The sequence below is a fragment of the Pezoporus flaviventris genome, unplaced genomic scaffold, assembly GCF_033815535.1.
Source record: "Pezoporus flaviventris isolate CSIRO_AGI_PZ_B2104156 unplaced genomic scaffold, CSIRO_AGI_Pfla_v1 ptg000016l, whole genome shotgun sequence".
NCBI lineage: Eukaryota > Metazoa > Chordata > Aves > Psittaciformes > Psittacidae > Pezoporus > Pezoporus flaviventris.
In genome coordinates this window covers 7,479,838-7,496,175 of record NW_026892564.1, presented here as the reverse complement: position 1 = coordinate 7,496,175, position 16,338 = coordinate 7,479,838, and the positions used below count along the sequence as shown (strand labels likewise).

General features: G+C 35.8%; 2 protein-coding genes across 8 annotated transcripts in view; one reads left to right on the top strand and one right to left on the bottom strand.

The window, feature by feature from the left end:
* PPFIA2 (PTPRF interacting protein alpha 2) overlaps nt 1–16,338 on the bottom strand; it is a 321,181-nt gene that overhangs the window by 58,079 nt on the left and 246,764 nt on the right. For all 7 annotated transcript variants that reach the window (XR_009743619.1, XR_009743621.1, XR_009743620.1 and 4 more), the window contains 5 exons: nt 11,455–11,676; nt 10,277–10,423; nt 8,388–8,522; nt 833–919; nt 323–406 (listed from right to left, as the gene is read on the bottom strand). Coding sequence is in view for 2 of the 7 variants with exons in the window: in XM_061454684.1 (XP_061310668.1) it covers nt 323–406; nt 833–919; nt 8,388–8,522; nt 10,277–10,423; nt 11,455–11,676 (675 nt within the window). In the remaining 5 variants the exon portion in view is untranslated. The remainder of the gene's footprint in view (nt 1–322; nt 407–832; nt 920–8,387; nt 8,523–10,276; nt 10,424–11,454; nt 11,677–16,338) is intronic.
* ACSS3 (acyl-CoA synthetase short chain family member 3) overlaps nt 1–16,338 on the top strand; it is a 177,698-nt gene that overhangs the window by 151,124 nt on the left and 10,236 nt on the right. The window lies entirely within an intron of this gene.

Sequence of the window (16,338 nt, the reverse complement as noted above, 5' to 3'; positions counted from 1 at the left end):
TTAGTAATTAACTATTATAGAGTTGTATCATTAAAAAATAGTTTTAAAAATTATGGTAACTGTAGACATTTAAAGAAATTAAACAGGAAATGTAATTACAATTACTGATTAATGCACATTAATTTTTCTATCAGCAGGATACTTTGAATGCTGTAACTAGATGTAAACTAGTGCATTAAGATGGTTAAATAAAGTGGGAAGATGCTGCTAGAAAGAAAACATTTATCAGTAAAAGGATTTGTGTCCTGGAGTGCTTAATGTAGCACTTTACTGACAAGTTAAACCAAGAAAAGTGCACAGAAATTGTCTGCAATGCACATACTCTTTGAAGTTCCTGATTCTTCTCTTCAAGTTGAGCTTCTAAGTGTCTCATACGTTCCTCAATATTTCCATGTCTTTCTTCTGCCTGTAAAAAACATAAAAAAACTCTTTCTTTAACTTAAGTGGTTTTGTAAGTTTTTATGTCAGTAAAGTTTAAACAAAACATAAAGCAAGCTACTACTAACTGCAAAATTAGTTTTCCAAAAAGAAACTTTATTTAAACAGGCAGCTGAACAGCATTGCTTGAAATGTGTCAGCTACAAAGGCCTGTTACATCCAAGCATCAGCAAAACATTGGAGTTATTTATGAGCAATGAAATCAGCCAAATGTAACATGCAGACTGTGCATGGTTTGAACACAAACCTGCCATCGTAAAACTGTAAGCTCCTGAAGCACTGAACTGCACGATGGTTGATTATCAATAAAAATAAAATAAAATAAGTTAAAGAAAATGAAAACAAATCAGATGGATTCTATTTAGCAATAGAAAGTAAAGTCCAGTAGGACTACCTTCCTACGTATGGAGATCATTTCTTGTAGTTTAGCTTCCATAACATATTGATAATCATCAGATGAGGTAGAAGAGGTTGGATCAGACTAACAAGTCAAGGAAAAGGAGAGGGACAAAATTGAAAAATCAGAACTAAAGACACTGACACTGAACAGAACACAGCACAGAATGCTTAAAAGAAAAGTGTGACTGAAAATTTAATACTTTGAACTGACAGATTTTTACGTGGAATAAACTACACTGATACTTGGTGAATATGATGCAGTTGATGTGGAGAAACTGAAAATAATGGAATGCTAAAAAGCTATTAACCTACAAATGGAGGTTCAAGGTTAGTGATGGCTGGCTGATGACATATTACTACAGAGTGAATTCAAAGCAATACTGTCTAATCTAATGGGTTATTTTTTAATTATGTCAAACTAAAAACAAGGACTCTGTGAGGCCAATGTCAGAAAGTCCTTCATAATTCTGCTATCATTTTCTAGGTATGAAAACAATGCATAAATACTAAATTAATGGTTGGTCAGTTACAGAACTGAGCAATGTTAATGGTACGTTCCCTAATTTCTAGAGAACAGAAAGAACATCAAAAGAGACAAGGCTCAAGCTTTAGTATTCCATTTTAGAATACACTACATAAGCCCTTTCATCCAAATAAACAATATAGTTTTCATCCCTTTGAAAGGATCCACCCTGGTGGATCTCTTTGGAAGATCAAGGTCGCCAGATAAAAGAAGAACCTATAAATAAGAATTCATTAATAGGAATGAAAAGTCATTACCGAGTATAGAAATGGTAATCCATCCGAAGATTCATTGCTATTTCTGACACAAGTTGACCTTAATTAGGTCATGTGTTGCAAAACATGAATATTCATGTTATTGTCATATCAAACAAGTCTATGTTATTCAAGATGAAAAAAAAAAGCATCCTTAAGGAAAGGGGAATGCTATATTGGATTCGTTGCTATGGAAACAGGATTGTGCATAGTGCCTATGTAATGTGCATAGACAGTGCTGATGATGACTTTGAGTTGTGAGGTAACTCTTGTCAAATGCTATTTCTCTCTGTCATATTTATCCTCTCTCAAAAAAAGATCCTGAACTCCATCTTTAGGTGAGTGAATAATATGTACAAGAAATATAAATTTTACAACCTTTTTTTCTTAAATAAGACTGTTTTTTATAGTCATCTTCTAATGATTTATCAGAATAATGAGGGATACGAATGTAATTCCAGATATACATCATAACTTAAAATTACCCATAACTTAAACTCAGTAGTATTATCAGGACCAAAAGCTCAGACAGAAAACAAGCCTGTGATCTAGAGATTTAACATAAACTGCAGCTTTTGATATGAAGATATCCACATAACCTGCTTTGAATAAATACAAGAATAATGCTTAACTCTGAAGATTACTACTATTTTCAGAGTAAGTATATTCACATTTTGTAACTAAGGTAATTTAACAAGTGCAGCTATTGTTTCTTATCATGAAGCAGGTGTATTGTGATGTATCTGACTTACTACCTGAAACTATTTTGTCTATTTATTACAAATTGGACCCATGACAATCCCTTCATGATTTTCTTTATCTTATCTTTCAGTTGTACTAAATAAACAGAAAGATAGGATTGAAAAAGTGAAGTCCTCACAGAAAACCAGATCATGCTGTCCCTTCCGTGAAGTGACCAAGCTTCATCCTCCTCTGTAGAAGATAGTCTTTTCACCTTTTTGAGTCCTGGCTGCACTACTGATTCAAAGCTTTCCCTTAATGCATCTCCAAGGGTCAGGAGATTTGAAGTCACCAAAGATAGGCTGATAATGGAAAAGGCTGAACTAATTCTATCTCATTTTTAAACCATTTTTAGTGAGGGAGATATAGAACCCATTGGGCGTATCATCCGACAGAATTAAACTACTTAGGAGCTGTATTAACTGACTGAAAACTTAATCTTCGCTGCTTCTATACTCTTAATTGCAGGTTAATGCATAATATGAAGATAACTAAACTAATACTTCTAGATTGAAAGAGAATCTCCTTTAAATATTCTGAAATGTGGTGTTGTTTGTCACAACCCATCCTTGAGAAGCCAGTCTAGTGGGCTACATAATTTACATTTATTTTTCCTTTAAAAGAACAAAATTATTTTATAACTGAGACATTAAACAAGCATAGGTGCACCTCCACAGTACCCATCCTGGGCTCTAATGCTGTTTAGGGATTTCAATCATGGTTATGTGCCAAATGCCTGAGCAGCTCCTGCTCATTTCCCTTTATGCTGAGGAAGGCCCCAGCCATGGTCTCAAGGAGACCCTTCTGCACAAAAAGACCTAGTAATTTATCTGTTTCCTAAGGAACTTGCAAGTGCCTCCTGCCCAAACTTCTCCAGGCCACACTGTCATAAATATACTGAATGTCTTCATCTCTGCTTTGTGGTTTGAGGCATGAGGCAGAGGCTGACAGCAGTGTTAGTCATGTTCCCTAAGAAGAGTTTCAGATACGTGACACAGAAGGGACAACTGTGGACTCATGATCACAAACAGAAGTTGGATTTCTTCTGACTTGCTTTGCTAAGAGGTAATAGAGTTCAAATCTTTCTGAAGTGGAACTTGCTTCACTACTTGCTTGGCAGACCTTACCATCCATTCTTTTCAATATATGACTTGTATGCCTGTTCTCTATCACTTTGTACATGAGGATTAATAAGACACATGGTGCACTATTCAGCAACTAGCATTTAAAGTGTTTACAGCACATTCAGATATAAATAGATTTGAGAAAATGTGTATCTCAGACTGGATTAAAAATATATGGACAAAATCTAACAATTTCTGACCCCTATAGACAGCAGCATGAGTCTTGATGCTCACTTTGCACTCTGTGAAATAGCTATGAAATAGCTATGAAATAGCAAAAAAATAGCCTGTAAGGACAGTAACACAGCAGTGTTACTGTTACAGTTACAGCAAAAAAGTAGCCAGTAAGCCAGGAAAATTTTGCTTTGAGGGACTACGGAAGCAGCTTGTATTACTGTTGTCAAACCCTGTTAAAACTGCTGCTGCGCCTGCTGCTAATACTCCCACAAAGAAGATGCTGCTTTCACGTCATCTGTTACTATTGGCACTGCACATTTTTCAGGTCTTTGCATCTTAGTTGAAAAAAAAAAAAAGTCCAATTTCAGATACAGAAACCACCTGTACAGTACTGGTGCTGTAATTTTTCTTCTTTGTGCTGATCTGCAGGAGAAATCTAAACTTTTCTAATGGTAGAAGCCCATTTCCACAGTTTTGAGACCTTGACTTTTGAACACCTGCAGTCTCCAGATTTTCTAATGGCAAACTCTCTGGGTTATCCATTGAATGAGTTATTGAAGAGGAAAGAATGCATTATTGAATTGAGCTGTGCAACTGATGAAGAAAACAGGTGACCATGGTGACTGAGTCACAACAGCTCACAGTTATCAGCTATTTGTTCACATGCTTACTTCTAACCTGTTGAAATGTGACAAAATGTGCTGGCTTAAGTCAATCCTTTTTCTGAAACCCAACCTTTCAGTCACTAGATATCCACACATTCTTGCTCCTCCTTTTTCTCACTGCCTTCTACACCTTGTAGGCTTAGTAATCAACACCTTCCATTTAGTTTTGCTTCTTTCATTTCTTCCTCCTATCAGGACAAAATCTTCTGTGGAAAGGGAAGCACAGGAAGAGGGGTGGCTTGAAAAGACAGTAATGGGTTGTAAATATGGAGTTTTCTTAGGCTTCCCTCCCCATAGAAGACTTATTTTTTTTCTTCAGAAGAGGATTTATCAACTTTTTTCTCTATTTAACACATCATCTTCTCTCTATCCCTTGTTCTCATTGAGGTTTCTGTCTTAACCACATCCATTTTTCTCAAGAGAAACTTTATTGCATCCTTTCCATTGCAAACCTTCTCTTTCCATTTTCTTGCAACTTCTTCCCTACTTAGTGCAAACCAGTTCCCCACATTGACACAAAAGAAGCACTGTGTCCCACCTGCCTCCAATTTTCAAGTCATTCCATATCACCTTTAAAAGTATCTGAAGGTGTTACTATGCTAAATGCGGTTTATTATGATTATGGCTTCCTCTTCTCCATCTCAGGGCTTCTCTAATGCAGCTAAAAATCACTGTTGGCATTTCTGGTGACCTGCATACAGGAATGATGAAGTAAAATGCTGACTGCTGTCTTGTGATCAGAGAAGTTACATGGTACCTCTGCTGCACAAGCACCCGAGGAGGAGAGCGACTACTAGTTGGAGTGAGTGAATGGAAGTGGGTGGATGCTGGTTGTCTTTACTGGACGCCTCCTTGAATATATGCGAGGAGAAACCATATTTCACAGACTAACCATCTGAAGATTCTGGATGCTCCAATGTCTCTCCCTTCTGAGGAAAATAAACATCTTACAGGATAAAGAAAGGTTTAGTTAATATCGGAGGGAGATTCTTTCTGCTACCAACTGCCTCTTCTCCTGGGCAGGCAAACAGACCAATACTGTGAGAGTGATTACAAGGTGGCTCAATGAATCATGGCAATCTAAATCTTGGGGTACATGCCGAGAGCTGTGCTACTTGTCATGACCAGAGAGATACCAGTGCGACAGCCAGGCAGGACAGCACAGTACATGGGATCATGCTGTTCCAGGTTAGTCTGCCACAGGCTGACTAACCCTCCAGTTGTTCACCCAATGGGCAGAACACAGTGAAAACAAAGCCAAAGAAAAGTTCAAATGATTCAGGTAAATTTACAGGTACTTATCTGAGTTAACTGTACAGTCCAAACTTTTGGAACTTCACTCCTTAGAACTAGTTTGGGCATGGAAAAGTAGCAAAAGACATTCACTAGCCCATAGGTATATATATATACATATATAAAAGGAAAAACAACTGTTTTTAAAACTGACAGCATAGAAGGATCTCATTCTACATCCTTCATTTGCAGAATCCCAACCCAGATTTATTGTGAGGAAAAGCATAATAAATTGAATGCAGAATTGTAACATGCATATTTTAAACTTGAGGGAAAAATATGATTAAAAAAAAAAAAATCACATCCAAATCCAGAACATGCTTGTTCTGTTTTATCTCCACATGTAAATAATTGGTCTTACATTTTACCCACAGTGAAGCAGTCATGGTTTCAAGTTATCCCATACTACTTCTTAAAAAGACATGTAAAACACATTAGGCTTAACTCACCTCTTTCATTTGATTGTAACCCCATTAATCTCAGAGAAGCCACTTTCATTGAGGTAGTACAAAAGAAAGGAGGATCAGTTTTGACTTCTTTGCAGTGCAGAAAGACTAGCTGGTTCAGGACACTCATCTTTTATCTAGTATATATGGACATTGCAGTGATCACAGCTAAGGTAGGCAGAATTAAAGTAGTCTTAAGCCAGCTAATTTGAGCCCTACTGACAATATGCATGCTGGCACAAAGGCAAAATTAATTAAGCATTATTCAGCCCCTTAAGTAGGTCTTGCAGCTTTCATTGACCAGCTAGTATGGTAACAGTATTCCAGTTAGCTCATTTAAAACTAGTTAAGCAAGCTGCAGTGACTACAGCATTGCCCTTGGTTCTGAGCTCCATTTATGTGGTTCATGAAAATTACTGGACTTTACAGCTGTCAAATCAGCATTTCAATAAGCTCTGCAGTTTGCAAAGATGTTGTATACAAGGTATATAAAATACAGGTTTATTTGGCCTATTGGCCAAATTCTGACATAATTTTTCATGTTATGTATTCCAAGAAGACAGAATTTTAAATTAAATAATTTCTTCAGTTTTTCATGTCATTACAGAGAAATGAACAGAACTGGCACTACCACTCTAATATGCCTCTTAATTTCCTGCCTTGCAAAACCTTTGATAAAGTACGTCAAAGTGAAATGGGGTGGAGCGTCAGCTCTGTTCACAGCTCTCTAACCCCATCCTTTGAAATACTGCAAGAAGACAAACAGAAATGAATACTGCAGCTTTATGGTCACAATAACAACAATATCCCATGGAAGTCCCTCAGTGCTCTGCATGGTTGAAATGGGATCTCTTCTTACGATATTATTCATTAATATATGTTCAAGGAAAAATGCAGTTGCAAGATAAGACATGCTTGATACTGCAAAATACTTACTGGTGCCTAATTGCTGGAGAAATTATTCAGGAAAACTCCTCTTAAAATAGAAAACAATATTTTTAAGCTACTGAGGGTATTAGAATATGTGATTATTTGTTGAATCAGAGACAACTGAAAAAAAAAGTTAAAATGGCAAGGGATTTCTCTTATATGCACCTGAGGTTTTATTAAAATGCAGTGATATTTGTTTGGTATTTCATGCAGCTCTCTTTTCGCTGATTCTTCTTTTTTTTTCCCACCATTTTCGGTCTCTCTTTCAGATTCCCACCCATTCAAGCAAACCTAAAGTGGACAACAGGTAATCTTGACTACTGGATAATGATCTTGCCTTAATAAAATAACAAAAATCCCCCAACCCAAATGCCCCATAAGCCTCTCTTTCTTTCTACTTCTTCGCTAAATTACTTAAAAATCAGACCGTATCAAATAAGCTGTTTAGCACCTAACGCTTCGCTATAAATGGAAAAACATGAGAATTGAAAATAATCCGCCAAATTTAAAAATAGCCAGGCACATAAATAGCTAGAAATATTCCTTGGAATAGGGAAAGGAACACTTAAATTAATCAGTGTGATATGTAATACAGTCTCTTAAATGCATTTTTCTCTACTTGTCTGATTTTAAGGGATGAAGAATAAATATATTAGCATTGTATGTCTTTATGAAGCTGACAATACCCAAGCCATTGTATTAAGTACATGCCCACCTGGAAATATTAGAGGCCAAATATGAAAACTATACTACTGAAAAATATTTTTTCTTATTATTTTTCTGCAAGAAAGCTGCCATATAATACATTTATCAGGGAAAAAAACCCAAACCAGTTTGAAGTCCTCTCATGGTTTCACATTTGTCCTTGCAGATATATGATACAACGAATGATTCAAAACAAACCATCTAAGTATGTACTGCAAGTTCTTTTCATTTGCGTTGTACAAATGATCCCAGTCGCCACTAAGATTTGATTGTATAGCACTTATTGGAATGGAAATAATTGTTTCATACACACTGTATATGAAAACATCCAGAACTAAGTAAGTGTAGGAATGGGACTTCCCCCACCCCCACCCCTTAAATTAGAAACGTGGTAAAATGAACCCTCCTGGGATAAGTAATACTCACATGTATTGGAAATATAAAGGACTTCTTTGTAAATATAGTCTAGCTTACAGATAACTACTTTTTCTATTACCAAAATGCTAAGAATTACAAACACAGCATTGAGACCATTCCTGGTTAAACTTGTGGCACATACCTATTGGGAAACATTTTCTTCTTTCAAATCATCTTGGTACGAATTTTGTTTTGTACTTGAGGCAAGGAATCAGGATGCAAATCAGTGTTAAACAATGGGGCTTCTGAAGCGAACCTATTTCTCAGGGCAGTACCTTAGTCAGAGCTGCAATTCTCTGTGCTAGTTCAGCCTCCACTTCTGGTAAGGTTTCAGCCTTCCTCATCGTCTGCTGCAGCTTCTGCTCAGCCAGTTCTAGACGCTCTTGCAGCTGTCTGTTTTTGTCTTCCAACTGAAGCCAAAGACAGATAAACAGGTATAAAAAAAATAACCAGACTTAAGATTTTCCTTTGCTTTCTTAGGTATCAGGGAAGCAATCAAAACTCAGCACATAGGCATAGATACTCCACGACCTGGGAGAGCTCTCTGGAGAGTTATTATCTCTAGCATGGAACAGTGTAGGCTGCCAGTTTCACTAACAATGAGTGATCTGAGGCTCAAGGACCATCTGAAGGTGGAAAAAAATGAGCTGTAAAATTGCACTAATGAAGATGAACAAGAAGGTCCTCTGATTAATGGGTTGTTTGTTTGAGCAAAATGAATGCATCGATGCTAGTAAATTCAGAATTTTCTAGATGGAAATATTGAGTCCATCTCACAGAAAAGTTTATGTATGAGCTAAAATGGGAAAGAAGTATAATTCCAAAAGAAGAGAATTCCCAGCAAGGTTTCTGAACAAATTGTCAAAAGCCATTTTCTGAACTAATGCCAATCATATATTAGGAAATGTTAAAACTGAAATTTCACTCATGGTTGCTATTTGCTTTAGTTGGCAGTGATGTTGCTCATTGTGAAACTACAATCAAGTCTCATTTTACAAAGGTGAAACTAATTAATCTGTGATAACCATTAAATAGCAACAGGAGGACTTTTGATAACTTTTGCACTAATTTCTGGCCTACTGAGAAACACCACATGATTAAGACTTTTTTTAATGGCTTGATAAGTGTTTCCCAGCTTCCTGTTCATTCCAGATAATAGAAGATGTAATGAAAAAGAAGTGTGCTTTTAGAAACTTTTTTAATCCTTCAAAGCATGAAAAGGTAGGCTTTTCACATTGCTATGCTGCAAATCATCATGAAGTCTGCCTGTATGTATTGTAAGCCTGGTTCTATTGATCACTGCTTTGAGGGGGTAGACTTCTGCAGCACAGCATGATTTACATTGGCAGCAATAAAACAGAGTTTTAGTTCTGATTCTTTAACTTCCCTGAGGAAGTAGTCACATATATATACCCACATACAGAGAGAGGTATGCATGTGTGTGTAAATATATCTGCACAGGGTCATAGAAGCAGACATTATCAGATTATAAAAGCTTATTTCCCATATAGTATTTTATGTTGTTTGAAGAAAAGATAGGTGAAAAAAAAATAATTAAGAAGTCTGATACTCAGGCTGAAGAGAAATTTCATCTTTTACAATGTGAATTATATTAATTTCATGTTAGCTTTCAGTCCACATTGTAATCTTCAAATTACAAACAGTATTTTCTCTTCACTTTATACTTCAGCTTTTGAATCACTGTGGAAACAAAGTACCACATGAGAATGCTGCACAATCATGTTTTTTATCTTATACTCTTTTTTAATAAGTAGAAATCATTACAATATATTGTATGCAAATTTTGATCTTTCCTGCAGAAGGGAATTCTTTTTTTTTCCTTATACTATTTTCTTGATTTGGTTTCTTTTTTTGGTAAATAAAATGCAGAAAATTGTTAGATAAGAAGCAAAGACAATTCTTTACTTAGGGAATAGACTATGTGCATTTATGCAAAACACTATCAGAACATACAGTTATTTCCCAGCGTTGAATATACAACTTGACATGTAGTAGTTTTAGAAGCTGATATGAAGCTTTTTTTTTTAGATAATCTGCTGATTAAAAATATGAACATATTAAACTATTGTAAACCTCCTAGCTTCCCCCTGTTTAGCATTAATATTCACTATATATGAAGAAACCAGCTAAGTAATATTCGCACCTGACGGAGGATGGCTTCCTTGTTTGCCAGTTCATTTTCTAGCTTATCGTTCATGTCATGTATGGAGGTGGATTCTCTCTGAGCACTGAGGTAGCGCTTCTCCAGCGTAGTTATTCTTTCTTCCATATCTTCCTTTTGTGCCATTGCCTAATGTGACCAAAAAAAAACCCAGCAAAACCCATGCAATTAAAATGCTACATCATTTTATACCAGTTTAATTTTCACTAGGTGCTAACAGTAGACTGAGACATAAAGTATGCACAGAAGTAATTTTTCTGTTTTAAAGAGAATTTATTTCCTTTGGGATTTTTTGCAACTATGATGTTTAAAGTGGTACCTGCTGAGTAGAGCAAACAGAAACAATGCTCATTGATTTTATATTTTTTTTAGTTTCTATATTTTTCAATGCAAAAACCAATCCCAAATTCAGCTCACATTTACTTGCGTGCTTCTTAAACAACGTAAGGCTTGATCAGAGAACAGAAAAACTGATATAGGTACATAACAGTAGAAACATAGTTCAATGATGTGGGAGAAAATTGTATATGCACATTCCTGGGTCCCACTAAAATTTTATTTTCAAAATACTAAAATAGAAGCTAACCATCCACACATATTGAGAACAACCACATAAGATAGACACTCTGGAGAGCACTAAGAAGTACCACAAATTTAAAGGGGAAGAAAGAAAAGGAAAACTGATTACATTTTCATTTATTCAGAGAAGGGAATAATAAGAGGGGTAATGAAGTTACTGCACATGAGTAAATATTATAACTGATTATATAAATAACATCATTTTATAAAACCACACAGGAGTTTTAAAAATGTACTTTAGACAATCTATATTACCAGCACCCTTATCTAACAGAGTTCATCTCAAAAATTTGAAATAGCTGAAAACTGGCCAGAATGTACTCTAGTTATGCTAAATCCCAAAGGAGCTGGCCTTTCTCCTATTTGAGTTTCACATATGCACACCCACTTTTATAAGCACGGATTTGTATAATGAGATTTCTAGTACTATTTCTTAATGTAAATTATGTGTTTCCAGTGTACAAGGGCTTTTGCCAGTACTCACCTTTTGCTACTCATGTTCATTGGCCTCTATAAGTTTGCAGTGGGTAACACAGGAAAAACAGTCAAGAAACAGGAGGTGAGGGTGATGAACTCCTTACCTCTCTAATGTCTCTCTGATATTTACTATTCATTTCCTCTGTTTTAATGAGTTCCTTTCTGGCAGTCTCTGCCTCCTGCTCCACCTCTCCCACACGGGAAGATAGTGCGGCCAAACGCTCCTTCATTTGTGCCATTTCATAGTTTTGCTTTTCCAGTAGTTCCTGAAGTTCAACAACTTGACTAGCTTCATCATTAGAGTCTATGGAGCCATTTGATAGGCGCTGTTGGCAGAGAAGTGGCATTATCTATTAGTTATCTTTTAACACAGAATTTATGCAAAGAATTTCTAAAAGAAAGATTATTTTAAAAATTACACAAGCAACTAGGAAGAGAAAAACACAGTCATTCTCATGCTAGATAAGACAGGTGTAGTTATGAAAAAATTGTAAAAATATTAGTATTCATTCATATCTAGGGATTCCAGAATGTAACATCTCATAGAGAAATAAACTTCTGTATCAAGAGCAGAATACTGTATAAAAACAGCTTTAGTTTGACATTACAACTATTCAAATACAAATTGCAACAATACTAATCCTAAAAAGTAACAAACTGCATGAATACATCTTGGTTAAACTTACACAACATTTAAACTTAATCAAAGCCTATTTAATTTGCAAAACTAGGCAACACTGCAAACAGGAAGCAACACTAATAAATCACAAATTCACTGTAACAAGAAGTGCTTAGAGTCTGGACAACAACAGACTATTGGTTATCTCTGCATTGGAAATGCATTCTGCTGTAGTAATTTGTATGCTGCTGAAAGCCTTGGTAAGAGTATAGTTACAAATAAAGAAAAGAAACCAACTCAAATACAAAAGTCTTGAACTCACATTGCATTGCAAATATGATTATAGGAATATGTTCTATATTGTAAATAAATGATTTCAGGAGAGAAGCGTGTTATTTTACCTGTAACATGAAATCAACCTGAAGTAGTCCAAGTTATCATTCACTTTCTTGATCAGGTACAATTTTATTGGTTACCTTTCTGTTATGCAGTATGGGAACAAAGTATTTCAGTGTAACTGTCATTTTAAATATGTTATAGATCTTAAAGAACATCATGCAGGAGTACTGGTCCTAAAATGCACTTGTTGTCCTTCAGATGGTAGGGAGCATAGCAATGTATATATGAAATAATCCTAGTTCTAAAAGGAAACCAAGCTTCCTTTCATTAGCACTTCTATATTATTATCATCAGAACATATTTAAACAGGAATCTTCCAGAAAATTCAAAAAGACCTTTATTTCGCTTATTGGCTTTAACTACATTTTTTCCTCAATCAGCCATAAAATGAACTCAGATTAAGACCACTCGCCCTTCTGCGGATCATCGAATAAAGCTATTTTACTCTAAAAATTCATTATATCAAAAAACTCTGTTCCAAATTTGCTTTCTTTAAACTAATTAATTATATTGACATTTTATGTTAGCTGCTGAATCATCATTGATCTACTTTCAGGACACTATGATAAAATGATGATAGCAATTAAAAAACTTATTTACACTCAGTTTATTGTTCTGAAAGTGTTCACTTAGTCTACTTAAACTCCCATTATGCAGCAGTCAGATATGTAAACAACTAGTACTCAAACAGGATAAACATTATAACCATCATACTTTATTCCATTGTGCAAATTTGAGGTAACTTTTTCTTATCTATGATAATTATAATCTTGTTTACAGTTTTAATCTCATACAGCAATTTTAGCAGTTGTCACAGATGAACAAATTCTACCTTGCATGGAATTTGCCTTACAGCTCTCTAAATAGTGGTCCAGGAACTGCTGCAAGGTTATAAGCAGCCAAAAAACAAATCTGAAAAGTAATAAATGGCATGCGAGCATGTAGTTTATGCGATGTAAACCATGATACTTTTGAAATGGCAAGCTGCATTATACAGAATCATAGAATAGTTAGGGCTGGAAAGGACCTTAAGATCACCTAGTTCCAACCCCCCTGCCATGGACAGGGACACCTCTCACTAAACCATGTCACCCAAGGCCCTGCCCAACCTGGCCTTGAACACTGCCAGGAATGGAGCATTCACAACCTCCCTGGGCAACCCATTCCAGTGCCTCACCACCCTAACAGGAAAGAATTTCCTCCTTATATCCAACCTAAACTTCCCCTGTTTAAGTCTTAACTCGTTAGCCTTTGTCCTGTCACTACAGTCCCCAATGAAGAGTCCCTCCCCAGCATCCCTATAGGCCCCCTTCAGATACTGGAAGGCTGCTATGAGGTCTCCACACAGCCTTCTCTTCTCCAGGCTGAATAGTCCCAACTTTCTCAGCCTGTCTTCATACGGGAGGTGCTCCAGTCCCCTGATCATCCTCGTGGCCCTTCTCTGGACTTGTTCCAACAATTCCATGTCCTTTTTATGTTGAGGACACAAAAGCTATATAGGAATATGTCCACTAGAGTTATGTCAGAGTTATCTTTAAAATCATGAAAACTTTTGATAAAAGCACCCTTTTGATTATACATATTTTCTTGACTTGCAACATAAAAACATTAAAACGGCTTTTCAAAGGTCTGCATATAATAAGTTCTATTTACTAAGTATATGAAGATTTACCCATATAAGTATGTAAAAGTATGTAAGCAAAGAACAAAAGTTTTGCAAGTTCTCTCTGAACCTGCCAAATTAGGGCATTTCGTTTTCTCTTTTTTTCTTGCCAGTTTGAAGTTGGAAAAAAAAAACCAAAAAACAACTATCTAAAGCATACATAAAAAATAAAGCAATGGATACAAGGTAAGTTTCTGCAAGGAATTGTTTTCAGAAAAATCACAATGTTTAGAAAAGGCTATATAAATAAGACAATTGTTTCTAAATAACAGAATGTCATTGCTGCAGAAGCTCTTGGAGACTGGAATATACTGTTACCTGCCTCAAGATATGACATATCCTCTTATCTGCCATAAGCCTATGACCCTAATACTCATGGTGACTAGACTTCAAATACCGCTCTTTCTGTTATTCTAGGATGGCATCTCAAACTAAAGGAATATCACTGTCTCACTTCATTTTGTGAGACTTCTCCTTTCATTTCCTAAGGCAAGTGCCATCTGTTGCTTTATAAAACATAGATGAATTTGGTCAGTTGCCCTGACTTTTGGCCAGGCGCTCTGATTTTTGGCCAGTCAGCTGCTGATATGGTAGCTGAGATATTAAAATCTTCATTCATATATAATATACAGAATTTTAAATATACAAATCACTTTTGAAATATTTTGGAAATAGAACATGATCAGTAGTACTACCTGTTTTAAAACCCAAGGTACTTTTAGACACTCTTTGAATCAATTTAATTCCTACAAATAATACATATACTGAAAATTCAATGTGAGGAAGAGGAGGAAAGAAATGCCATATGAAGCTTAAAAGCTTTAAAAACAGGTGTTCAGTTTGTTGTTTGTTTTAAAAAAAAAAACAACTTTTAAAACAGGCAGAGAAACTGGAAAATTTTGTCCTCAGTCCCAGGGAAAAAAAAGAAAAATTACTTTGAGCTCTGCAGTGCTGACGATCCGTCTGACTTAGAATGCTGGCCAGATCATCAGGGAGAGACAGAAATACAGTATATTTCTCAAGTCAAATAAACTTGTATGAAATTTGTAGTATAGAAATACTAAAAAGGAAGTAAAATAATCATGAAAGGAAGCTAAACTCTACATGTCACTTGACCTTATGAAAGAGTAAAATTTAATGCTGCAAAGAGATGCTGTTTGAAATGTAAGAATAAATGAATAACGAGTTGCCAGAAGATGCTTTTTACTACAGAGCTTTTCCATTCTTATTCCATTCAACTGCCTCATGCAAAAAGGTTTAAAAGAAAGTAAATTATATTAACACAGACACAGCTATGTGACAGCCCAATCACAAGTGACAACTAAAGAACAAGCAACAGGATCATCATCCATATAATCAGCACACAAAACCAAGTGTGAAAAGCTATGCCCAAAATAATAGCATTACACCTAAGCTGCCACAGGAATTTCCAAGTGGTTGGTTGCCTCTTTAATGTTTGAATACTGTGCTACTTCTCTAGGTTGTTCCAAATCTTTTGGTCTGTGTCAGGCAGAAATTGCAGAATCATTAGAGGTCTCCTCTTCAGTTACCTTGCATTTTCTCCAATCTCTAACCAATTATGAAAGCCAGTGTTCTCTGAACTGAAATATTTCTTTGCTACCACTATACCGATGTAAAAATAGCTTCCTTCTCCAACACTTTTCTCTCCAACCATCCTCATTTTTTTGCTTCTTCTACAAAGCCATCAAAAGACTTCAGTGTTTATTACTAATTTTAAGATCTGAAATAAGTCTGCTTCCTGATCAGCTTTCAGCTCTCATTCTTCTTTCTGATACCTGTAATCATCTCTTACCCTTTACTCACTTTGCAAAATGGTGGCTTGGATGGGGGGAATAATAATAATATAAAAAAAGTTTACTTGACAGGTAGGCATATTTCTTCTTGTTGCTGGTTTCTTCCAGAGTGCCTGCCTATTTCTCCTTTACACTATTAGAAGAATTTCTGAGATCTTACACAGGAGAGAGAAATCACTTACTGCTTCTTAATTAAAAGGGCTAGTTAGCTGTCCAAACCAAATTCAGCAAGTAAACCCTGTCCCCATTTACCCTGACTAACTCCTTTTTCTTACTAGTCTGCCCAGCCTAGCATTAGAAATTACTGGCCTAGCAATTCCTTGCAGTAAATCATCCAGCATAAGTTAAGTCAGCCAATGCCATCAGATGGCACAGCGCTAGAGGGGTAAAATTCCCTTGCAAAGGTAAGCACACTTTTAAAGCAGTGGTTTAAAGGGCTTGACATGTAGAAGTATATAGAGATTTCTGTTAGGTAAAAAGGATTTTGTATGAC